This window comes from Calliphora vicina, chromosome 1 (genome assembly GCF_958450345.1).
Source record: "Calliphora vicina chromosome 1, idCalVici1.1, whole genome shotgun sequence".
Taxonomy (NCBI): domain Eukaryota; kingdom Metazoa; phylum Arthropoda; class Insecta; order Diptera; family Calliphoridae; genus Calliphora; species Calliphora vicina.
In genome coordinates, this window is record NC_088780.1 from 139,899,059 (window position 1) to 139,926,475 (window position 27,417).

The 27,417-nt window shown below is 30.4% G+C and overlaps 3 protein-coding genes across 5 annotated transcripts in view; 2 read left to right on the forward strand and 1 right to left on the reverse strand.

Annotated features, from left to right (window-relative positions):
- LOC135963952 (type-2 histone deacetylase 1) overlaps positions 1–14,747 on the reverse strand; it is a 52,337-nt gene extending 37,590 nt beyond the window's left edge. Inside the window, exon 1 of the mRNA XM_065515969.1 lies at positions 14,638–14,747. The gene's annotated coding sequence lies outside the window, so the exon portion shown is untranslated. The remainder of the gene's footprint in view (positions 1–14,637) is intronic.
- The window catches only part of ATPsynC (ATP synthase, subunit C), a 345,384-nt gene extending 322,946 nt beyond the window's left edge, over positions 1–22,438 (forward strand). The window contains exons 1-4 of one of the 3 annotated variants that reach the window (XM_065515973.1): positions 18,823–18,841; positions 19,671–19,782; positions 21,197–21,401; positions 22,058–22,438. In XM_065515973.1, the coding sequence (XP_065372045.1) occupies positions 19,735–19,782; positions 21,197–21,401; positions 22,058–22,221 (417 nt within the window). In that variant the 5' untranslated portion in view covers positions 18,823–18,841; positions 19,671–19,734 and the 3' untranslated portion in view covers positions 22,222–22,438. Of the gene's footprint in view, positions 1–18,822; positions 18,842–19,226; positions 19,374–19,670; positions 19,783–21,196; positions 21,402–22,057 lie in introns of those variants that run through there. The other 2 variants (XM_065515972.1, XM_065515974.1) reach the window with 2 other exon arrangements.
- Positions 22,439–25,808: 3,370 nt separating this feature from the next.
- LOC135963954 (G patch domain-containing protein 4) lies at positions 25,809–26,899 on the forward strand. Its single transcript, XM_065515975.1, has one exon. The coding sequence runs from the start codon at positions 25,893–25,895 to the stop codon at positions 26,889–26,891; it is 999 nt and encodes a 332-aa protein (XP_065372047.1). The 5' UTR covers positions 25,809–25,892; the 3' UTR covers positions 26,892–26,899.
- Positions 26,900–27,417: the final 518 nt, after the last annotated feature.

Below are 27,417 nucleotides of genomic sequence, written 5' to 3' on the forward strand. Positions count from 1 at the left end.
ATGAGCGTTAAGGCGTCCGAAAGCTCTAGAAATGATGCTTCTAGTATTGTCCGTTAGTCCCCATTCATACTGTGAAACATTTGCTACAAAACATTTGAGTTTGTTGATGAAAGGGGAAAGAGGAATGGAAAAGGGTACTCTGTTTCATGTACGTGAAGTTTTTGTCGAGTTTGTCATCCACATTTATTCGTTTGTATTCGTTCTGTACAGAAATGTCAAAAACTGAAATGCAAAAACTTCACTGTGTGGACACGAATGGAGTTTCCAACGATAATTTAAAAATGTTCTGCAGCACATGTTTCACAGTGTGAACCGGGACTTAGACAATTCATGAAGCTTATAGAATATGGCACTGTGAATATAAATAAGTACAGCAAGTTAAGGCAGAATTAGTCGTTACGTTCTGTTACGTTCCGAACCAGCTGTTCTCTTTTGTACATGAAAAATATATATGTATAAGTAGTTAGTTTTTCTGTGATGTTCCATTCTGTTCCTGACGAACCAGTTAAAAACAAAAATTGTCTACATAATTGTAAAGTGATTTTTGTGAAATTTAATATAAAATAGCTGATGTTAGTTCTTCAAGTTTCTCCAAAATATTTCTCTTATTAAGAAAAATAAGGAGGTAATATATCAAAAATTCCGAATTTTTGAATTTTTTTCCATATCCTGAAAATTTCGAAAAGAATAAAAACAAGTAAGAGTGCTATATTCGGCTGTGCCGAATCTTATATACCCTTCACCAAATTATACTTCAAAATTTTAAATATTTTTAGGTAAACAAAATTTAATTTTTTTTCCAGTAGTTTTTTGAATTTTTTGAAAAAAAAAATTTTTCGATTGTTATTTTAAATTTAATTATTTTTTTTTTTTAAATTTAAAATTTTTTTTTTTAAATTTTAAAAAATATTTTTTTTTAAATTTAAAAAATTTTTTTTTTTAAATTAAAAAAATTTTTTTTTTGTTTTTTAAATTTTTTTTTTTTTTAAAAAAAATTCGGGTTCAAAATTTTTTTCCCGATTTTGACCCATTGTAGGTCCAGCTTACTATGGTCTTATATACGTCGTTGCAAATGTCTTTGAAATATCTATCATTAGATATCCATATTGTCTATATTAATGTCTTAGTAATCCAGATATAGGTAAAAAATAGGTCAAAAATAGAGGTTGTCTTGGTTTTTTCCTCATATCTCAGCCATTTGTGGACCGATTTTGCTGATTTTAAATAGCAAAATTCTCGAAAGCATGTCTGACCGAATTATTGAAGACTTGGATCCCGAAGATATCTGGGGTCTTCAGAAAACTGATTTCAACAGACAGACAGACGGACAGACAGACAGACAGACAGACAGACAGACAGACAGACAGACAGACAGACAGACAGACAGACAGACAGACAGACAGACAGACAGACAGACAGACAGACAGACAGACAGACAGACAGACAGACAGACAGACAGACAGACAGACAGACAGACAGACAGACAGACAGACAGACAGACAGACAGACAGACAGACAGACAGACAGACAGACAGACAGACAGACAGACAGACAGACAGACAGACAGACAGACAGACAGACAGACAGACAGACAGACAGACAGACAGACAGACAGACAGACAGACAGACAGACAGACAGACAGACAGACAGACAGACAGACAGACAGACAGACAGACAGACAGACAGACAGACAGACAGACAGACAGACAGACAGACAGACAGACAGACAGACAGACAGACAGACAGACAGACAGACAGACAGACAGACAGACAGACAGACAGACAGACAGACAGACAGACAGACAGACAGACAGACAGACAGACAGACAGACAGACAGACAGACAGACAGACAGACAGACAGACAGACAGACAGACAGACAGACAGACAGACAGACAGACAGACAGACAGACAGACAGACAGACAGACAGACAGACAGACAGACAGACAGACGGACATGGCTTAATCGACTCCGCTATCTATAAGGATCCAGAATATATATACTTTATAGGGTCGGAAATGAAAAATGTAGAAATTACAAACGGAATGACAAACTTATATATACCCTTCTCACGAAGCTGAAGGGTATAAAAATCAGCCAAATCGCTCCAGCCGTTCTCACGTGATGCCATTACACCATTTAATTTATATACATATATATAGATTTGGGAAAAATAAAACGAGCCGCCTGGTCGAAAATAACAAAGGAAGTGGGAATACTACTCCTGGTATTCCCACTTCCTTTGATATTTTCGACCATGCATTTATAAAGTGTTTTAAAGATGAGAATTGTGTTTTAAAAGATGGTCAATGCTACGCGATAAGTTCGCCAAAGAAAAAAATATTAAAAAACAGAACGCAACAGCAACGGAAATTAAAGACTAATGAGGCCTTTACAGTCAGTCAGTTTATCATAGGCGCTGTTAGAGTTAACATGAACTGCATTCTTGTACATTATAAACATGTATTTGTATAAAAACACACTATTTAAACTGTTTTTGTGTAAATTTGAATAAATCGTCCCCTTAATAAAACAATAGTGTATAATTTGTTTGCCATTTCGAAATAATTGAGTTTAACATTTTTGTGTTAGTAGACATCTGGAACAAAAGAAATTTTTCAATTGATCACATATAGAATCAGTTACATATGTAGATATTTATTATGCAATACAAAAATAATGGTGTATATGCTTATACACTATTGTTTTATTGAGGTGACGAAATAGTTTTTAAAATTTTAAACTACTAAACTGCTTTTATTTGCAATCTAAAGTATTCGGTTTATTTAAAGGAAATAAACCACCGTTTTAGGAGGTGAAAACTTAACAATTGGTGTCAGAAGTGGGATTGCAAAATAATAAGCATGAAGTTTTAAGAGCTAAAAGTGGAACACCTCAAGAGAGAATTGAGTATGTTGGAGCTGCTGCAGGTAACAAAGCAAAAGAGGCTGATTGATGAATTCAAGCCGCGTGACATTAAAATCGATACAAATAAGAAACTGAGACAACGATCTACATGCACTTAAACACAATGTTTGCCGCCATGATGGATAAAATTAACAAAAATTCGAAACAACTTGAACTGGAGTTCAAAAAAATTCTAGAATCAACAATGAGAAGCTTATAGCTGGAGTTCAAGAAATTCTAAAGTAAACAACGAGAAATTATTAGCTGAAGTTCAAGTCAACAACGAGAAACTCCTAGCGGAAATGGAGGCAAAATTTCAAGAATCATCTAGAGTCACAGACGAGAAAATGTCTGAAGCTTTTAACAGCAGAGTGGATGGTATTGATAAGAAGGTACATGATCTGGAATAATGGTGAATAATCTTCAATGCCAAGATGGACCGGTGCGAATTATTCCAGAAACCTCTAGTAGAACAAAGGCCCCTACTTTTGGTATTTTCAAATTCCAGTTTGATACAATTGCCAAGAGGAACTTAAGAAAAAGCGGTGGAATTGATCTTCGCCTTGAAAGTTCTGAAAAGCGTGCCAGTAAACAGAAATAGTTATGATGATATAATGGATGCTCTACAACGAAAGTATGGTGGAGAAGACATGAAAGAAATATACCGAATCGAATTGCGTGATAGGGTACAGAAAGCCAATGACACGCTTGGCGGAAATCGAACGTTTGATACAGCTTACATATCAAGACGGAAACCATCCATTATTAGATCATTTAAAGATTGAGACATTTGTGAATGACCTTCGTTACCCTGGTGTAAAACATGCGGTTTTTCATACGGAAGTCAACATTTGAAACAGGTATGTTTCACCTCCAAAAAACAACAACAAAGCAATACAGGAGCCACCTTTAAAACGAGCTAGCTCTGAGGGACAGGATCTGACACCCCACCTGACGGACCTACCATCTCCATATCAGTTATGTAGCAAGAAAATAACTGTCTTACTGCTAGTGGGTACATCAACGGACAGAAGTACATCCTTACTATGGACACGGGAGCGTCGCAGTCTATCAACAGATTTAGTGAAGAAAGCAATTGAACTAATTTGCAATGTAAGTCTACGCACCGCTAATGGAGAGCCTGTCACTGTCCATGTTTTAGTTAATGTAAAAATAACTATTGGTGTCGTTAGCGTAAACCATGTTTTTTGTTGTTGCCGATATTGTGGACAGAGTAGGTAATCATTGGTGCAGACTTCATGAGTAGTCACAGCATTACTTTGGATATGGGACAAAAAGTCATGAATTTCCAAAATGTTGAAATACCCCTTACGTAGGATATGAGAGCAAGTCTCAAGTAAGAAAGCTAGTGTTTGTTGAGCATAAGAAGTATGGGCCCGTGAGGAATAGGAGGATTGTATAGACAATGCTTTGAGGGTGTTGGAACCAGAAGATATGAAAAGTGGCCATGTAACGATGGAAGTGCCCTTTTCACGGATTTATTAATATCTCAACAACAACAAGAGCGAGCTCGCAAATTTTTATATGGGTAGCTCTCAGACCAATCCGCATATTTTAACAATATTTTAGGTATATAGGAGGGGGAATTCAGATAGCCTCCATATAAAATAATTATTAACTGTGCTATATCTTTACAACTACAATAGTTAAAGTCAAAGGTTTCTTCTTGTCATTTTAATATTTGAAAAATGTGTTTTTTTTTACTTTTGAATCGAAGTAGACTGTGCTTTTTTCTGCAAATTACCCCATGTTTTTAAAAAAAAAACAGTTAGCTGTTAACCATTCCATGTGGCTATTTCGGAGTTTTTGCGTGTTATTTTTTTTATAAAAGTGAAGCAAATCTATAGGAACTAAATAAAAAAAAGTTTGAAATACTGTAAAGCATCCAAAGTAAGTACTATAAATTTCAGCTTCAGCTACGTTCCATTCCAATAACCAGAACGATTTCAGTGCCTTCGAAATTTTTAAAATATTTCAACTTAACCAAAATAGAAATTGGGATGAGATATTAAGTGTGTTCGCGTACTTTCCAGTAAAAAATCTCCGGTAACTTTAATTTAGAGAGTAAAAATACATTTACTCTCAATCTAAAAAATATCCAAAAAAATACGGAAACAACAATTTGTAAAAATAAGTTGTATTTTATTATAAATCTTGTATTTTATTATAAATCTTTTATTTTATTATAAATCGTAATTTCCAGTGATAATTTGTACAAATTATCAAGTATGCGAACACAACTATTATCAATAATACTGAAATGTATAGAAGAACGCACAGTTGTATGAGTAAAAAAGAGCAAAATAAATTTGTAACTTCTCAACCCTTAGTCCGATTTGAATGAAATTTCACATGCGCAAAGAAGTGTTGTCGAGTTTAAGTTTTGAATTTGGACCTCATAAGCCCACCAGGAGCAGGGCCAGGGGTCCCCAAAGTAGGACACCTCGGGTATGTTCAATTTTAAAAATGATCCTATTTCTTCGTTTGTGTTCCGATTTCAAAAACACCCTTATCGTGGTTGGCGTAAACGTCTTACGCCTACGACTGTTTCGTAATAGATTAAAGATAAAATGCAAACTGTTTCTTTAATCTAGTACGAAACTGTCGTAGGCATATGACGTTTACGCCAACCACGATAAGGGTGAAAAAATACACATATAAAATCTTATCATCAAGCACTACATAAAACCGTAGCTATCAATTATCTTTTATAGCTTAAGAGATATTCGCATTTGAAAATTAAATTTTCAACATTTTTACCCACCCTACTCAAGTTTTTTGATGACCGCGGTCATCGGAACGGAAAAATGGAGAAAATATTTCCCAATTTTCTCCATTTTTCCGTTATAGGACTAACACCAGATTTATATATCAAATAAAGAAAGAATTGTTTAAAAATCATGACTGATTCCAAAGTTACATGCATTTGAATTAAAAAAATTAAAAAGGCGATTTTTCGCTATTTTTTTGGGAAAAATGTACTTTTATTTTTTTTAAGTTATCTAAAAAATTTCTAAGAGGATGTTAATGAATTTGTACTTTTTGAAAAGAAAACTTTATATCAAATATTTTTAATGAAAAAAAATTATAATTCTTGATACCGATGGTACCAGTTCCATTCTAAAAACTTATATTTTTTATGTAAAATTTAACTTTAGGGCAAAAATTCTCAAATCGCATAGTCGATATCAAAATATAGTAACCTATTTTAGATGTCCCAATATGTTCTTAATTATTTTGTAAAGGGTTCCGATAACCCCGCCCCTGGTATGGATATTATTTTTTATTTATTTAATTTAGTCTATAGTCCTTACAGACTGAGTGTTAAATTACACAATTTTTTCTTAATTTAAAGATTTTTAGTTATTTAAATGGATAATAATATTTCGTTTAATAGCATCAACATTTAATGTGAAATCTATTAAGTTGAACATTTCGTTAAAATTACAACATAATTTCCTAAACGGATCTGCCATTTCGTAATTTGTTCGGAAAGTTTTAACATAAAGTGTTTTATTAAATCGTAATGAGCGTTGAGGAACATTTAATGATATCTTAATTAAAAGAAAATCGGATAAAACATTCCCATTTAAAAGATTTAAAAGAAATGAAACATTAAGCATAATTCTTCGGCTTTTTAATGTTGGCAGTCGAATTAAAGCAAGTCGTGAAGAATATGATGGAAGCGAAGAATATCCTCGATAAACATTTCTTAAACAAAATAGTAAACATTGTTTCTGGACAGATTCGATACGATCAATGTAAACATTATAGTAGGGGTCCCACACTATTGAGCCATACTCTAAAATCGGTCTTACAAGTGACATAAATAATGTTTTAGTGATGAAGGGATCATTAAATTCTAATTCAATACATTCGAATAGTTTATTGCTTCAGGCAAATAGTTGATGAAAAGTAAAAATAAAATAGGGCCGAGGTGACTTCCCTGCGGAACACCGGTTTTTACCAAAATATTTTTCGAAATTGTAGAAGTGTTCTGCATAAAATATATGAATTTAACCAGCTTAGATAAGTATTGTAGAAACCCATTGTATCCAATTTTTTTAGCAGAAGTTTATGATTAACTTTGTCGAACGCTTTACTGAAATCAGTATAAATGACATCAGTATATTGACCAATAGTGAATCCTTTATTAACCAAAGTTGATAACTGTAGAATATTAGTCATAGCTGAAGATCCTTTGCGAAAACCGTGTTGACAAACCGTTAGTAAGTGAGATACTTGATGAACGAGAGAGTCTGTAATACATTTTTCAAAAAGTTTTGGAATATCGCTTAGTTTAGCTATGCCTCTATAATTTATTATATTTGACTTACCTGATTTGAATAAAGGAATGAGGAACGATTCTTTCGAAATTTTAGGGAAGTAACCAAATTTTAATGATGTATTAAATATATTTGATAAAGGTGTTGCAATAGCTGTAGAACAATTTTTAATGTTATTGCACATTGATTCTGTTATTGCCCATTACTCGACACTACACACATTATAAAATATTTAAATTGCTTCAAATCCTCATTATCGCGTGGACCAGATGGCATACCAAGTTGTATTTTGAAAAATTGTTCTACAGCTATTGCAACACCTTTATCAAATATATTTAATACATCATTAAAATTTGGTTATATCAATGGTATATTTTGAGTTTTTATATAAGTAATCGAATTTAGGTCTGAAATGCCAGTGCTCACAGATCGAACTCCTTTTCTTGATTAAACGTTTATTGGCCAAGTTGTTAGCAAATTTAGATATTTTGAGTTTTTATATTAAAAAATAGATTTTTGTTCAGAAATATGAGTGGTCATAAATCGAGAAATATGAGTGATCATAAACGCTTATTGGCCAAGTTCCTAACGATTTTAGATATTCTAAGTTTTTATATAAAAAAATCGATTTTTGGTCAGAAATATGAGTGATCACAGATCAAACTCCTTTTCTTGATTAAAAGCTTATTGGACAAGATATTAGCGAATTTAGATATTTAGAGTTTTTATATAAAAAATCAATTGATAAAAGGTTATTGGCCAAGTTATTAGCGAATTTAGATATTGTGAGATTTTATATAAAAAATAGAATTTTGTTCAGAAATATGAGTGATCACAGATCGAGCTCCTTTTCTTGATAAAACGCTTATTGGCCAAGTTATTTACGATTTTAGATAGAGTGAATTTTTATATAAAAAATCGATTTTTGTTCAGAAATATGAGTGATCACAGATCGAGCTCCTTTTCTTCATAAAACGCTTATTGGCCAAGTTACTAACGATTTTAGATATTGTGAGTTTTTATATAAAAAAATCAATTTTTGTTCAAAAATATGAGTGATCACAGGTCGAGCTCCTTTTCTTGATAAAACGCTTATTGGCCAAGTTACTTACGATTTTAGATATTGTGAATTTTTGTATAAAAAATCGATTTTTGTTCAGAAATATGAGTGATCACAGATCGAGCTACTTTTCTTGATTAAAAGCTTATTGGCCCAGTTATTAGCGATTTTAGATATTTTGAGTTTTTATATAAAAAATCGATTTTTGTTCACAAATATGAGTGATCACAGATCGAGCTACTTTTCTTGATTAAAAGCTTATTGGCCAAGTTATTAGCGAGTTTAGATATTGTGAGATTTTATATAAAAAAAATCAATTTTTGTTCAAAAATATGAGTGATCACAGATCGAGCTCCTTTTCTTGATAAAACGCTTATTGGCCAAGTTACTTACGATTTTAGATATTGTGTATTTTTGTATAAAAAATCGATTTTTGTTCAGAAATATGACTGATCACAGATCGAGCTCCTTTTCTTCATAAAACGCTTATTGGCCAAGTTACTAACGATTTTAGATATTGTGAGTTTTTATTTAAAAAATCGACTTTTATTCAGAAATATGAGTTATCACAGATCGATCTCCTTTTCTTGATTAAACTCTTATTGACCAAGTTATTAGCGATTTTAGATATTTTGAGTTTTTATATAAAAAATCGATTTTTGTTTAGAAATATGAGTGATCACAGATCGAGATTCTTTTCTTGATTAAACTCTTATTGACCAAGTTATTAGAGAATTTAGATATAGTGAGATTTTATATAAAAAATCGATTTTTGTTCAGAAATATGAGTTATCACAGATCGAGCTCCTTTTCTTGATTAAACTCTTATTGACCAAGCTATTAGCGATTTTAGATATTTTGAGTTTTTATATAAAAAAATCTATTTTTGTTCAGAAATATGAGTGATCACAGATCGAGCTACTTTTCTTGATTAAACGCTTATTGGCCAAGTTATTATCGAATTTAGATATTGTGAGATTTTATATAAAAAATAGATTTTTGATCGGAAATATGAGTGATCACAGATCGTGCTCCTTTTCTTGATTAAAACCTTATTAGCCAAGTTATTAGCGAATTTAGATATTATGAGTTTTTATATAAAAAATCGATTTTTGTTCAGAAATATGAGTGATAACAGATCGATCTCCTTTTCTTCATAAAACGCTTATTGGCCAAGTTACTAACGATTTTAGATATTGTGAGTTTTTATATAAAAAATCTACTTTTGTTCAGAAATATGAGTTATCACAGATCGAGTTCCTTTTCTTGATTAAACGCTTATTGGCAAAGTTATTAGCGAATTTAGATATTATGAGTTTTTATATAAAAAATCGATTTTTGTTCAGAAATATGAGTGATAACAGATCGATCTCCTTTTCTTCATAAAACGCTTATTGGCCAAGTTACTAACGATTTTAGATATTGTGAGTTTTTATATAAAAAATCTACTTTTGTTCAGAAATATGAGTTATCACAGATCGAGTTCCTTTTCTTGATTAAACGCTTATTGGCAAAGTTATTAGCGAATTTAGATATTGTGAGTTTTTATATAAAAAATCTACTTTTGTTCAGAAATATGAGTTATCACAGATCGAGTTCCTTTTCTTGATTAAACGCTTATTGGCAAAGTTATTAGCGAATTTAGTTATTTTGATTTTTTATATAAAAAATCGATTTATGTTCAGAAATATGAGTGATCACAGATAGAGCTCCTTTTCTTGATTAAACTCTTATTAACCAAGTTATTAACGATTTTAGATATTTTGAGTTTTTATATAAAAAATCGATTTTTGTTCACAAATATGAGTGATCACAGATCGAGCTCCTTTTCCTGATTAAACTCTTATTGACCAAGTTATTAGAGAATTTAGATATTGTGAGATTTTATATAAAAAATCCATTTTTGTTCAGAAATATGAGTGATCACAGATCGAGCTCCTTTTCTTGATTAAACTCTTATTGACCAAGTTATTAGCGATTTTAAATACTGTGAGTTTTTATATAAAAAATCGATTTTTGTTCAGAAAAATGAGTGATCACAGATCTAGCTCCTTTTCTTCATAAAACGCTTATTGGCCAAGTTACTAACGATTTTAGATATTGTGAGTTTTTGTATAAAGAATCAACTTTTGTTCAGAAATATGAGTTATTACAGATCAATCTCCTTTTCTTGATTAAACTCTTATTGACCAAGTTATTAGAGAATTTAGATATTGTGAGATTTTATATAAAAAATCCAGTTTTGTTCAGAAATATGAGTGATCACAGATCGAGCTCCTTTCTTGATTAAACGCTTATTGGCCAAGTTATTAGCGATTTTAAATATTGTGAGTTTTTATATAAAAAATCGATGTTTGATCAGAAATATGAGTGATCACAGATCGAGCTCCTTTTCTTCATAAAACGCTTATTGGCCAGGTTACTAACGATTTTAGATATTGTGAGTTTTTATATAAAAAATCGATTTTTGTTCAGAAATATGAGTTATCACAGATCGATCTCCTTTTCTTGATTAAACTCTTATTGACCAAGTTATTAGAGAATTTAGATATTGTGAGATTTTATATAAAAAATCCATTTTTGTTCAGAAATATGAGTGATCACAGATCGATCTCCTTTTCTTCATAAAACGCTTATTGACCAAGTTATTAGCGATTTTATATATTTTGAGTTTTTATATAAAAAATAGATTTTTGTTCACAAATATGAGTGATCACAGATCGAGCTCCTTTTCTTGATTAAACTCTTATTGACCAAGTTATTAGAGAATTTAGATATTGTGAGATTTTATATAAAAAATCCATTTTTGTTCAGAAATATGAGTGATCACAGATCGAGCTCCTTTTCTTCATAAAACGCTTATTGGCCAAGTTATTAGCGATTTTAAATATTGTGAGTTTTTGTAAAAAATCGATGTTTGATCAGAAATATGAGTGATCACAGATAACGCTTATTGGCCAAGTTATTAGCGATTTTAAATATTGTGAGTTTTTGTAAAAAATCGATGTTTGATCAGAAATATGAGTGATCACAGATCGAGCTCCTTTTCTTCATAAAACGCTTATTGGCCAGGTTACTAACGATTTTAGATATTGTGAGTTTTTATATAAAAAATCGATTTTTGTTCAGAAATATGAGTGATCACATATCGATCTCCTTTTCTTCATAAAACGCTTATTGACCAAGTTATTAGCGATTTTATATATTTTGAGTTTTTATATAAAAAATAGATTTTTGTTCACAAATATGAGTGATCACAGATCGAGCTCCTTTTCTTGATTAAACTCTTATTGACCAAGTTATTAGAGAATTTAGATATTGTGAGATTTTATATAAAAAATCCATTTTTGTTCAGAAATATGAGTGATCACAGATCGAGCTCCTTTTCTTCATAAAACGCTTATTGGCCAAGTTATTAGCGATTTTAAATATTGTGAGTGATCACAGATCGAGCTCCTTTTCTTCATAAAACGCTTATTGGCCAGGTTACTAACGATTTTAGATATTGTGAGTTTTTATATAAAAAATCGACTTTTGTTCAGAAATATGAGTTATCACAGATCGAGCTCCTTTTCTTGATAAAACGCTTATTGGCCAAGTTATTAGCGAATTTAGATATTTTGAGTTTTTATATAAAAAATCGATTTTTGTTCAGAAATATGAGTGATCACAGATCCTTTTCTTGATTAAATGCTTATTGGCCAAGTTGTTAGCGATTTTAGATATTGTGAGTTTTTATATAAAAAAACGAGTTTTTGTCAGAAATGTGAGTGATCATAGAACGAGCTCTATTTTTTGATTAAACGCTTATTGGCCAAGTTATTACCGAATTTAGATATTGTGAAATTTTATATAAAAAATCGATTTTTGTTCAGAAATCACAGATCGAACTTCTTTTCTTGATTAAAAGCTTATTGGCCAAGTTATTAGAGAATTTAGATATTTTGAGTTTTTATATAAAAAATCGATTTTGTTCAGAAATATGAGTGTTCACAGATCGAGCTCCTTTCTTGATTGAACGCTTATTGGCCAAGTTATTAGCGATTTTAAATATTGTGAGTTTTTATATAAAAATGGAGTTTTTGTCAGATATAGGAGTGATCACTGATCGAGCTCTTTTTGTTGATTAAACGCTTATTGGCCAAGTTATTAGCGAATTTAGATATTTTGAGTTTTTATATAAAAAATCGATTTTTGTTCAGAAATATGAGTGATCACAGATCGAGCTCCTTTTATTTATGTTTTGGTTTTAAAAAATGGTCATAAAATTATAATTTGAATATATGTACATATTTATATCGAATTCAGTAAAATTAAAAAAAAAAATATTTTCTAATTTTTTAGTAACAAAAAAGTGGTGTATGTCTGGTAAAAAGGAAACCAAAAACCTTTAAGAATGTGTTTTGGGGAATGAAAAAATATATTTGGCATACGAGTTCGATAAAAAAAAATTGCAAAATTTTGTAATCTTAGGCGTAAGGCGTTGGGCGGTCTCGTTTTGGCCAAAAAAAAAACAAAAGACTGCAATATTTTACTTTTAATAATAACGTGTTACGTTAACGTGTTAACGTTACAAACCATAATAATTTTTACTAAATTCAAGTTTGTCCTGGTTAATTTTTGTTTATTTTAATCGATTTCGATCTTGGTGCTATTTTTTTGATTGATGAATTTCTTAGGTATTTATTATGTAGTTTTTCTGAATGTGGTGCTATTATTTTGACCGCAGATGTATTTTATTATTGTATGATCTTTTGTCTTCGAAGCATAACATTATCCTATTTTCTAGTATGGCGAAAAATTTAGATTTTTTAACGGCAGTTTCAAAAATCCATTTTAAATTTTGTTCTGGACTATATTCGGAATACCTTTTATTTAAAATTCATAACAGTAAAGAAATAGACTTATTCGCCAAAATATGACAAAAAATTTGTATTTCCCGAAAAATTTATAATAGATATTGAAAACATTTGTTTACATTTTTATTCCCTACTAGGATCAACCACTTGATGAAACAATTTTTTATTTTTATCTGTTAAGATATAGGTATCCTAGTTTATAATAAATAACTTTCACATTAACTTTTGAGCTTTCTTCGATAGTTGTCGGTTTGGATCAGTCTTTTTCAGAAAATGAATCTTTTCAGTTATTGTGAACGTCATATATACAATATTCTGCTCTTAATAAAATTTTCGAAAATGATAAGGCTGATTTTGCTTACGGTTTTTCCTCTTTCTATTTTTAAAAAGTCGAAATTTCGAATTTAAAATTTTTGAATAGTCGATTTTTAATGTAAAAAATATATGGTTCCTGAAGCCCGTTTCTGTATTTCTCGAATCGTAATATTTTCCACGAGAAACGATTGAATTCCAACAAAAACAGTGTAAAATAAAACAAAAACTGGTTTTATTGATGAAAAAAACCTATTTTATAAAAATAAAAAAATCTTTTTGAGATAATGTAATCTAATGTTCGATAGTTGAAACAAAATATCTACTTTTCGACTTTTGGTAATTTATGAAAAGTCTAAATTTCGAACTTTCGACTTTTTTAGTGTTTATAAACCGATTAACCAAAAAACTGGTTTTTCTTCGTAATCTGGGTTTTTTGCAAAACGGTTAATTTAATATGTTGATTTTCGGTTAACCGGTTTGTCCGGTTTTTATCACTAGGTTAACCGGTTTTTAAAATTTGGGACTTAAATTAATAAATCTCATGTTTTTGTGCATTTTTATATTCATTGTATACACATTATCGGTCTGATTTGAAACCTAAACTGCTGATTTAGAATACAAAGCACTGTAGATTAATATTTTTAAGAATTACAATGATTCTAAATAGTTGAGGACGATAAGTTTACTGAAAAACTTTATAAATAATAAAGAATAAATTGCACATAATGAAACTATTAAAATTTAAATTCCGCATAATTCTAGAAGTTAAGCTAAATCTTAATAATGATTCATTATAAACTAAACGTCCAAACGTTAAATTGAATTTGATGTACATACCTTCTTTCAATAAATTCATTAGTGTGTTTTGTTCTAAAAATGATAGTCGACTTTTTGATATAATCGATGTTCGAATTTAATTGAACCAAAAAGTCGTATGTTCGAATAATCGAACAATCGACTTGTAGAACCTAGTTTGCATTCATATTTTCCCACACATTTTCCATTAGAACCAAAACCAGGCTTTTCTCTAAAACATTTAAAAATAAATGGTTTTGTGACATCCTGTTGTTTTTTTCTTTTTTACGTTTCTGTACAGAATGGTATATCGAGACAAAAGTTTGAATAGACTTCTGGCGCTGTAGTTTTTTTTTGTAATTTGTCTTAGTATAAAGAAAGAATTAAACTTACCAATTCTTCATGTTTTCGAAGCAAATCATTTGCATTTGTGTTCTGTATAAGGCCGATAAACCGTCGTCAAAAATTTTTTAAATAAAATAGGAATTTACTTTGTGATTTTTTTTTGCAATTATAGGAATTTTACTGTTCAAAATTTTAATTATTACTGTTTATGTTCATATTTAAGTAATTTGATCACAATTAATTTAAAGCCGTTGTAATAATTATTCCGGCTGGTGCCACCGTAAAACTTGACACAGATTTTGTGCAGGAACGTATTACTTAAAACAGGATGATACAAAGTTATTTATTTTGAAGTGTTTTTAAAAATAAACTTGTTTTGGTTCTACTACAAATTGCATCAAGTCGAATTCATACAAGGTGGTATCAGTTATACAAATACAACAATTGGTCTTAACAAATTTCAAAAAACAAAAACGAAAAATTAAACAATTATATATTAAAACTTAATGTAGTGTAGATAATTGTATAGTGAGGGCTTTACTTATTTATGTAAAAAATAAATATTTTGTTAATACGATAAGAATATTTAAATATAAAAACAAGCTTTGACAGCAACCAAACCAACCAAAATTCGAAAAAAAAATATCAGCTGTTTGACTGACTTCACCTTGTATAAATTCGCCTTGAAATTGTATGTCCGTCCCCTCAAGGTGCATTTAATAAGGTGCCATCGGCAGCACAGCTGATTATAGAAATAGCACGCACAAATGTCAAACTACATATATAAAAAATATCCGGCCGTTCGCCCGTATGTCAAACTCTATATATAAAAAATAAGTGAATTCTCCTGTATTTATTTCAATTCGCCACTGCTGTCACCTTGTTAAATACGCCTTGCGCCCCTTTTACAATGCATAAATTGAAAGGCAGACATTTTTCTCATTCTCTTTTGAACACACTCTACTCAAGGTGCATTTAATAAGGTGCCATCGGCAGCACAGCTGATTATAGAAATAGCACGCACAAATGTCAAACTACATATATAAAAAATATCCGCCGGTACGCCCGTATGTCAAACTCTATATATAAAAAATAAGTGAATTCGCCTGTATTTATTTCAATTCGCCACTGCTGTCACCTTGTTAAATACGCCTTGCTCTACCTCTTGAACCCCTCGCCCACAAACTTCGCCTGTCTGACTTTCAATTTCTACATTGTAAAAGGGGACTATCAAGGCGAATCTATAGAAGTTGACGACAGAACTACAACAAATACATCATGTACAAAAACAACAGGTGCTTTGTTTTTGTTAAAAGATAAGTGAACTGTCAAAGTTGCCTGTTGTTGTTTTTGCTTTTGGGTTTTTTTGTATTTTTCGCCACAACAACCTCAAGTGAATTGACAGTTCAATTGTCTAAACAACTGAATAAAAAAAATAATCAGCTGTTCTTCTGAGGTCACCTTCTATAAATTCGCCTTGGGGACTATGGAGAAACATGATTTCGGGTAAAACCAAGACGAATTTATAGAAAGTGGCATTAGATTCTAATGATTAGAAGAACAGTTTTTTATTCTCTTGTTTAGATGTTTGAACTGTCAAATTCACTTCTGTTTGTTGCGGTTAAAAAATGGAACAAACCAATAAAAACAGAAAGCAACTATGACAGTTAAACAATTTGTTTTAAAATAAAAATACCTGTTTTTGTGGAAATGGTGTTGTTATTGTAGTACTGTCGTCACCTATAAATTCGTTGTGAATGCCATATCAATGAGCTGTTTACTAACATTTTGCTGAACCACCTTTAAGAATTCGCATTGTACCATATATATTCGTGGTCAAGGCGTATTCACATAATGTAAGTTGACCTCAGAACAGCTGATTATTTTTTTATTCATTTATTTTGATAATTGTACTGTCAATTCACTTGTGTTTATTGTGGCGAAAAATACAACAAACCTAAAAGCAAAAACAAAAGGCAACTTTGACAGTTCAATTATCTTCTAACAAAAAAAATACCTGTTTTTTTGTACATGTTGTAGTTCTGTCGTCACCTTGATATAATGTATACTCGTCCCTACATAAAAATACCACTATACAAAAACAACTGGCACTTTGTTTTTGTTAAAAGCCCCAGCTGTCAAAAAATTATGAAAGAACTCTAAAATAACAAATAGTACTGCTAGTAAATACATAAAAAATTTATATTTCGTCAAATTGCTTCACGCATGTTTAAAATTTTGAATTATTTTTTACTTTTTAATCTATTTTACACTTTTTTAATTTTGTCACTTTCCAATGGTATCAAACATAAACACAAATTTTGACATTTGGGGTAAACAGCTGATGATCAGCTGGACTAACGAGTACACCTTATTAAATATACCTTGGTGTGCATTGTGTTGGAATTTTCAGACCGTGGTGAACTGGAATTTTACGTGAAGTACGTTCAGTAAACAATTGTATTAAAAACTAACAAGTGCTAGCACCTTTTTAATATAGTGAGCCGACGCCACTGCGCATCCCGCAAAACCATTTTTATATCCTTCACCATGAAGGATATATATAATTTGTTTTTTTTCTACATTTTGTAATTTCTACATTTTTCATTTGCGACCGCACAAAGTATATATCGTCCTCTCAAAAAACAAAAGTGTATAAGCATATACACCATTATTTTTTATTGCATAATAAGAATCTATATAACTGATTCTATATATGGTCAAAATTTGGCGAAATTCTACTTCCACAAAGTGGGTCAAAAGATCAATTGAAATATTACTTTTGTTATAGATGTCTATTAACACAAAAGTTTTAAACTCAATTATTTCGAAATGACAAAAAATTATACACTATTGTTTTATTAAGGGGACGATATATTCTTGATCGTTATAGATAGCAAATTCGATATAGCCATGACTGTCTGTATGTTGAAATCAACTTTCGGTAGCCCCCATATAACTTACAAACATGATTGATACATCTATATATCGAAAATTCTCCCGGCTCGGTTGCTATTTAATATCGATGAGATATAAGGAAAAAACCGGTTTCTGGAAATATACCAGTCACATCCAGCTTTGTGGCAGAATAAGGATCAATGTGCCGACTAAAAAGAAAAAGCGATCAGCATGCTCATTGAAAAAATTAAATAGGAGAATCTAGTATTGAAAAAAATAAATATATTTAGATCCTCATACAAGAGAGAAGTCCGAGAAGTGAAGAACACTGAGGTCAGGGTCTTCAAAAGATGAAATTTATAAACCGAAATAGTAGTGCTTTAACCAATTATATTTCTTGTTCGGCACTGAGGGTAACGTCATTGGAATAACGTCCATAGAAAACGATATGATAGGTGGAAACTTGTTGCAATACCATCACTTTTTGTAGCTACTATACTATTTTATTCGTTTCATTACAGAAATTTGTTAAGACACCATAAAAAAAGAAGTAATGATGGAAATTTGCTAGAGGATTAACTTTTAGCAGCGGCCTCTAAATTCACTGCAGCCAAGGAGGTTTTATAGATATGTTCCAAGTAAAACAAATTCAGGACATTTTATATAGTAATGTCTGTCAGTAGCAGCAATATTGTATGTTTCCAATATTTTAGTAGATAAAAAAGAAAAATATCTTTAGAAAATCAATGTTCTTGAAAACGAAATATTAATTCTGTTTTGTTGGAGTCCATAGAGTATTAAAAACTTTTAGTTTTTCTCGATCATTTTGTTTTAGTGAAATAAGGGCATGCATATATAACAAAATGTAACTTGGCTTTAAAAACTACGACAAATACAACTCTGTAGACATTATTACCTAAGAGAATGTGACACATGATTGGAAGTATATTTCCAATCATGGGAAAAATAACAAAAAATAAACGTGTTGATATTGTTGCCAGCCTAAATTAAGGTGGTAGACACTACATTATTTCATTAAATAAAACAAATGTATCTGGAGTTAAGTACATTAATTGTTTTAAATATTTACCTTGCAAATTAATATTTATATTTTTTCAATTTAAACACATATAATAATAAAATATGTTGTTTGTAGGATAAAATGTAATTTAGCTTTGTAATACAATTGTTCACTGAACGTACTTCACATTTTGACATTTACCGGAAAATTACTGTCAAAATTCCAGTTCACCACGGTGTGAAAATTCCAATGCAGACATTGATATTTTAGCTCGACCAACGTAATAATTCTACTCAGTTTCATTTTTGCCACTGTTGTCAGGGTTCGTTCGAAGTGAGTACACGTAAAAATTTTAGTTACCGCATTAAATAAAAAAGGTTCATTTTGTTATATATGTAATCACATTGGTGTTAAATAATCAGTGTTAAAGTAAAACGTGAATATTTGGAAGTGATATTAAAGGTTTTGTTTAATTTGTTGCAATTAAATAACAGTAAAAAACTTTAAATGTTATAAAGTGTTAAAAATATTGAATAGAAAAAAAATTTTTTTTTTCTTTAATTTCTCCCAAGTTGAGAGTTTTTTTTTCCAAAGAGTGGTGTGGTAGATATTTAAAAAAAATCGAGGTGAAGACGGCCATCTTGTTCGGCAGTGGTAGATTTGCAAAAAAGAGATAGCAATACTTCCAATAACTAGCCGAACATTGCTTTGGCGATTTACGGACACGACAAAAAGAGATGGCAATACTTCCAATAACTAGCCGAACATTGCTTTGGCAATTTACGGACACGACATTTAGTAATTGTCAGTTGGAATCAAGTTCAGCGGCTTTCAGCACCATTATTAGTAATTGGGATAAATAAATGTTAGAATTTTAGAAATAAGAAGTGATTTTAATTAATAAAAAGTGTTAAATATTAGTAAAAATAAATAAAATTATTTGAATGACTATTTTAAATAATATTTAATGAATTATTGGGTATTGGACAAGGCTAATTAGGGTTACGTAATTCTACTGAAAACGTCTGAGTAGGAACTAATGTTGCAAACATTTTAACAATTTGATGGGGGTTTTACTATTTAATTTTAAAGATGAATATTTCTTAAATCTCTTGCATCTTTTTGTATATAAATTAATTTATTTCTTTTTTTTATATTTCAGAGCCTACGTGCGCTAGCTTCAATTCTTTGTTGATCTTCAAATCATAAAAAAAAACAAATTAAAAATGTTCGTATCAACAGTCTCCCGTATTGCCCCCGTTGCCAGGTCCGCTGTAAGTATTAAATTGTATTTATTTTTTAAATAAAAATGCAATTTTTGCATTACATAAGTTTCCAAAGAATCGATTTTTTCTATACATCATTATGTAGTAGTGGCTTTTTTTCATTTCGTCTTATTTCATGTTCTTCGCCAATTATTCTCTCACTCTCTTCGTGATGTAGTATAATTTTCTATTGTATTTTCCACGATGAGGTGAATTTCCAATGACCGCGCTCTTTTAAGAAAAAGGTGTATTTGTCAAAATGTAGAAAATCCTAAAAACGTTACATAAGTTAAATTTAAGGTTAGGTTAAGAAAAAAAAGGAAAACAATAACCCCCTAAGAATAATGTAATTTGCTAATGTTTGATAATTTTTTTTTTATAAATATAACATATTGAATTAAATATTTGTTTATAATGTTACCGGGTTAAATAATGTTGTGAATAGTATTAAATAATATCCGCGTGATATGTTATTACCGGCCACAAACAAGCACGCTTTCTTTAATTGTATAACATTGTTATTAATTTTTTTTATGAATAACTTTACTATATATCCATTAAAACAAATTGAATTTATATAATTGCTTGTCGAAAATAATGTTAAACATAATTATGAATTGCTCTTTTTTGTTTTAAGATTGTTTATTTTTTGTAAAAACAAGTTTTTTCACTACACAAAATTTAAAGGAAACTTCTTCAATTCCTCATTATATTTTTTTAATTATAAATCTTTCTCTGTATTAACTTTGTAAACAATTGTATGGTTTTTTTTTTAATTGCCAAAATTTATTGCATAACTCCTTTTTTTAGTCTCGTGAAATTTTAGTTTACAAGTTGCTATTGGGCATGTTTTTTATTTTCTAATTAAGGTTAAATAATTTCTTTTTATCTAATGATTAAATAATCAACAACATTTTTATCAACATTTAAGTTCATGTGTGAAATACAATGATTTACTTAATATTTGTATTAACATTTTTTAATAAAATTAGAGAAAATAAAAAAATAGTAAAACGTTATTGTAATAAATAATTATTTAAGTTTATAAAAGAAATTGAAGGTGAATTTAATACAAATTTATAAATTGACTTTGATCTAAATTTTGTTGTTTCCTTTTATCAGCAAACATAATGAATTCATTATAAATATGTACCATTACAAATTCAAACATTCTAAAAAAAACCACCCTTAGAGTTATATAAATTTTATGAAAATTTGTAGTAGTAACAGGAGAGCAACTGCAATTTTTTTATGAAGTTATGAAATTTTGGAAATGAACATGATTATAAGAACTTCTTGATTATCTATATAACGATTATCTTCTGTTGAAGTATTTTTTTATATCGATTCTAAGGAGCCATATTAAATTACTTTTTGTAATATGTATATTTTATTTTAATTTTTATTTATTTTTTTATTGCAGCTCGTCAACGGCTCCAAGCAATACTTGCGACCATTGAGCAGCGCAGTCATTTGCCAAAGCCAAACCTTGGCCGCTCAGAACACAACCCCAGTTGCTTTACTGCCACAAATCAGGTCATTCCAGACCTCCCCTGTCACTCGTGACATTGATTCAGCTGCCAAATTCATTGGTGCTGGTGCTGCAACAGTCGGTGTAGCTGGTTCCGGTTAGTATTGGAAGCCTATTATAATAATTTTAGTAAATTACGAAACAAGGAAAATTTCACTTCATTTTTTTTTTTTTGTAAATAAGAATGAAAAATTGTTGAAAAAAAGTTTAATCTTAAGTCAGTTGCAATCTAGCATCTGGGGCTTACAGACGAGTATTTAATTACTCTATAAATTGCCTCGGGAAGGTCTGAGATTTGGTCAAAGTTCAGAAAAAGCATGTTGTTACACATGTGAACTTAAACTAATAAATTTTCTAGCAGGAAACTTGTATGATTAAAAGGCAAAGGGACAAGAAATTTTGGATTTTTTTTCTAAAAAATATCCATTGAAATCTTTTGTGACCAGCAATTTTAGTGCGATGTGCTTGCTGTTTGAAAATAAGTTGTAAAACTTATGATAGAACAGAACTCAATTCAGACTAATCTGTGACTGACTTTCTTTAAACATAAACAATTTTTCATTTATTTTATTTTCATTTTATTCAGTGTAATATATAAAGCCATTTAGGCCATTTAAGCTCAATTTACATATTATTTAAAAAAGTGCAATTTTCTTTGTTTCTTTCAGTTTTAAAACTTGTTTGTTAATGTATTTCTTATTTTTTTTTTTTTTCATTAAATGTCGTCGCAACTTTAAACTTCCAATACAACAGGTGCCGGTATCGGAACAGTATTCGGTTCCCTCATCATCGGTTATGCCAGAAACCCATCATTGAAACAACAGTTGTTCTCCTACGCTATCTTGGGTTTCGCCCTTTCTGAAGCTATGGGTCTTTTCTGTCTTATGATGGCTTTCTTGCTCCTCTTCGCTTTCTAAAGTGTGTATTTATGTCCTTAAGAAGACGTTAAATCTTATAATAATAACAACAACAAAATTAATTGATAACATCTGTACTACAACAACCACAGCTCCATTATCTTTATTGTTTTTAAAAAACATCCAAGAGTAATAAAAAAGAAAAGCAACACTTTTTATTTAAGTTTAAAACGGAAATAAAACAAAATCTATGATAAAAAATTAGAAAAAACCAAAATGTTTGAACAGTTATAATTCGATAACAAATTTTATTGCAATTAAAAAAAAGAAACACAATACTGCTAGAAAATGAGCCAGGAAAAATATATACTACCTAAATATAGAACGAAAAAAGGAAGAATGAGTTAGTTATTGTAGAATACGAACGAATTCAACCGCCGCAAGTTTGCATTTCTTGTTGTTACTTTTTTGTGCGTGTATATCGAATTCATTTAATTTCTTTTTTCGAAAGTTTATATTGCTCCCATAAGTTTATTATTTAAGGTCAAATCTAGTGTATTTGTTTAAATTGGTGTTTTTTGTCACCAATTTTTTAAGTTTAATTGTTTTCTTTTCCTTTTTTATTTCAATAAATTCTTTAACTAATATTAAAAATAATGGTACATAGTGTCCCATTAAAGAACAAGGGAGTTCATTAGATTTCAGATACATACAAATTATTATCTTTGTATATACAGTAGAGTAATACCACCGCAGCCTTTAGCGCGCTCTCATTGTCCACAACATTTGAAGGTTAATTGTGGTGCATGCTCATCTGTATCGTTAATCACATTCGTTAGCATCATTGTTTAAAATATTTCACATTGCAACATGGATTTTACCAATAAGCTATAGGTATATTTTATTTTAACAATCTGTTCACAATCTCAACAGAAACACTGGTCATAAAGGATATTTGATTCTATTCTTAACATAACTCATGTTTGTAATCACTCACATATAAAAATATATTTGCTGTACAAATTAAATTGTTTGAATAAAGAAACATCAGAAAATAAAAATTCATGGATTTAATGAATTAAACAAATGTTATTTTTTTAATTAGTTCGTCAAAACGCCTTTAACTACATATTTAAATTTAGACTATACTTACACATTCAGTTACGGATAACAATAAGGTTCCATTGATATCGAACAAATTTCCGCATTAAATTCAGAATCCTGGGGAGATACTCAATAATTCGATTCGAATGTAAATCTTTTCGAATTAGCATACATTTTCGGATAGAGTTACGCAGAAACCGCCCAGGATTCTAAAAAGGCGGAAGGATATTCGGATTAGGACAACAATTTAGATCGTTTATTATACACCCTGGCAAATAATTCCATTCCGTCCGTATTTTGCTTTAGAATGAAAAACCACTTTTTCAAATTTTTTTAGAAATTTATCTACCACAAACTTTGACTTATAATCGATTGGTATAGTAACTACGGATGAAATGCGTTGCAGCCTGATAGTTACACGACTTTATTTTTAATTAACAGACATTAAAAATGGTTAGGATTAAAAAAATAAATGCGGTAGCATTAATTGCATTTGTTATTAAGAACATAATAAAATCTTGAAAGAATTCAAGTTATTTTGTATTTAAATTCTCAACCATTTAAATAAATATGTACTATTAAAAAACAAAAATTAGTGCATTTGAGGTGAAACCACCGAGCAGATATAGCACTAGGGGTCATAGGACGAGCTTTGAAGAAGTTTATGTTTTTGGGAAATATAAATGTTTTTCAAATGTTGGTGAAATGGAGTTGGTTTTCATTAGCGAAGCGCCTAAGGCGTTTTTAAAAAATCGTGCTAGTAAGTAACTGATGAGCTTGAAGAACAGACTATATTCGTTTTAAGCAGTTCGTTGTTAAAAGAATCACAAAATTGGCTGATGCATTGTCTGCGCATCAGCATCTGTTGATTTGCATCAGCATCGCAAACTAATCACAGATGAGCATTAAATACAGCGCAGTGATTTCCGAAAAGGCCCAGGCTGAAACGAATTATGGTTGAACTCGATATTTTTTAATGGCACTTAAAAATGTTCTATTATGGATGGCAACCGAACTTGAGTTGCGTTGTCAATTGCCTAAATGGTATTACAGATGGCAACTGGCAGCTATCATGGCAACCAGAAATTTCTGGTTGCCCTCTGGCAAACGCAACTGAAGTTCGGTTGCCATCCATTATCGACCCATAAGAGTAAGGTGAGTAATAAACAGATTTGTAGAATTTGAGCCTAATTGAAAATCATAGACAGTTTTGTTCCTAATGTCGGCATCAACGTTCACGTGAAAAGCGTTTTAAAAGTGTTCGAATTTCGGCCACCGGATCCTAGTAAAGATAAATTAAATTAAGGGACATACATAACTAATTTTTGGCAACCACTACGTGATGGCCAATGTTGTATATACATTAGGGTGGGTCGAATTTTTTCACCAAAATCGTATAGCAGAAACGCATTCCACGGAAAATTCTAAGAAATTTTCCCCAAGAAACCATAGGTCTAAAATCAAATCCTATCTTGCGCATTTCGTCTTTTATCCAATGATATTTCAGTATATATATATTTTTTTTTATTGGATAAAAGACGAAATGCGCAAGATAGGATTTGATTTTAGACCTATGGTTTCTTGGGGATAATTTCGTTGAATTTTGCGTAGATTGCGTTTCTGCTATACGATTTTTTACGTTTTGATCGTCCATACAAATCGACCCGGCCTAATATACATACAACATTGGCCATCACTTATAAAAACATCACGCACCAATTTCTAATTGTGAATAAATTCGAAAAGATTCAATGAATTTTTATGATCGATATCCCATTTTGTTGGTATTATGTGGCTTTGCGAGAAAGCAATTAACCTGAACAATTTCTGCCATTTTCGATTTTCATGAGTTTTTTAAAAAAAAAAAATTTGCTATTTTCACGTAGAAAATAAATTTTTCCGAAACTACTGAGCCGATTAAAACGCAATATATATATGGATTAAAGTAAAGTTCAGCTTTTCTAAGTTTACTTTAATAATATCGGACTAACCGTTTTTGAGTAATCATTAATTAAGAGAAGAACATCTAAAAAATTCACAATTTGACTTAAAATTTTACTGGAACCACAATATACCAAAATTGTATATTGGTTTAAAAAGCCTCTAAAAGAGCCTAAAAAAATTGGTTTATTTTTTGGGGTTGTTGTGTGATATTTTTGATGACATACAACAATGATTTCATTGCTTATACAACATTGGCCATCACGTGGTGGATGCCAAAAATTACGATTTTCGTGAAAAAATTCGACCCACCCTAATGTATATACAACATTGGCCATCAAATGGTGGTATGACAAAAATTACGCCAAACTTGAAATGTGATTGTTGACAATTAATCAATGAACTTTAAAAAATCAAAAAAATAAACGGCCATTTACAATAAAAAAAAACGTTAATTTCAATATTGGGATTCACGGTACAATTGAAAGAAAAGTTAACAACACACTTTTATTTGTGTGAACTGAACATACCCAACTGATTGACATATACTACATCAAGGCGAATTTATAAATTATAAATTCGCCTTGTACTACATATTGTAGTTTGTTTTGATTTGTAAATTTCCACGTTTTTTTATTTTTGTAAAGAGAGCTAATTTAACAGCAATATTTTTACAAATAAATTTAATGGATTTTGCCCGTAAGATCCTTTTAAATTGTGGCTGGAAAGATGGCGATGGTTTGGGAAAAAAGAGAGATGGGATTGCTAAACCTTTAAGAGCCACATTAAAATTTGATAATGCTGGTTTTGGTGCAGATCAGGCTGCATCCGATTTTAATAACCACTGGTGGGAGAGGGTATTTAATGAAGCCGCAACCAACGTCAATGTTAACCATGAAGGAGAACAAATAAAAATGGGTTTAAAAGATGATGAGGATGCTGTTGAAATTTCGACTAAAAGTTACTCTATTAAAAAGCTGAAAAAATTAAAAAATAGAGGAGAATCCAGTGAAATGAGAAATGGTTACGAGAATTTCTTGCAAGCAGCAACCTTAACCAATTTAGGCGATGAAATTGAAAATCCCGATAAAATAGATACCAATGATATTGAGGTGACTAAAGTGAAAGTGTTAACGGATGAGGAATTGTTTAAAGCTTGTGGCGGTAGAACTGCACACAAAGGAGCTCGTCATGGCTTAAACTTAAGCGGAAAACTAGCAAGAATTGAACAACAGGAAGCAGAATTGTTGGCTAAGATGATGGCAAAGCGCAACCAGGAACAATTTACAGAACAAAAATTGAAGAAAAAGAAAAATAAAATTAAAGATAAAATACAGGCAGTAGTTGAATTAGATCTTGTTGAAAACGATAAATTGAAGAAAAAGAAACGTAAACACTGTGAAGTAGAATGTACCGTAGAAGATGTTCCATCCAACCAGAAAACAACGGTTGAAAAATGTAAAAAGAAGAAAAAAAAACATCTTTCTGAAATAGAATCTGATGCAATTGATCAAAATTTGGAAACTGTAAATATGGAAGTAATACCTCTGGAGACTAATGATGAATTAAAGCCTTTAAAAAATAAAAAAAATAAAAATAAAGACAAAATATTGGAGGTTGAAATTGATGAAATCGTACATAAAAAGAAAAAAAAGAAAAATAAACATAAAGATATTGAACATTAAGAATAAAATTTTTTTGTATTTTTGTAAAAATATTTTTTTTGGTACAAATTTTAATTTTGAACAAATACATTTTCTAATTTAGAGCCCATAATTTACCATAAATGGCCAAAATGTATCAATAATATATTTTCGATGTTCTGATAAATTTGCTAATAATCAAAACGAAGCCCATTCTGACTTCATTAGGATGTGAAGAGCAACTGATATTTTAGTATACATACATAATTTAAGCTTCTATGGTCTTCGGAGAGTATCAATAAGCTCTGAAAATAAGCAAATACACAAAAAACTTCTTATAGTTAGATTCTCGTGTGGGTGTTGTTGAAGCAGTGGAACGAATTCCTCATAATTATTGCCGTGGTTTTGGTGAAGTTATAACAAATGCACAAAAATCTCTTATATTATATGATACGTATTCCTGAATTGAATATAATAAAATCGAGTTTCTGACGATTTTCTTCAAAATGTCTTTAAATTTTTCTCGAAAAATAAAATTTGTATTCATTTTGTATTAATGCCGAAGTGG

Bases quoted from the DNA above. Each gene is read 5' to 3' on its own strand.
- LOC135963954 (XM_065515975.1), top strand. From the start codon at position 25,893: ATGGATTTTGCCCGTAAGATCCTTTTAAATTGTGGCTGGAAAGATGGC.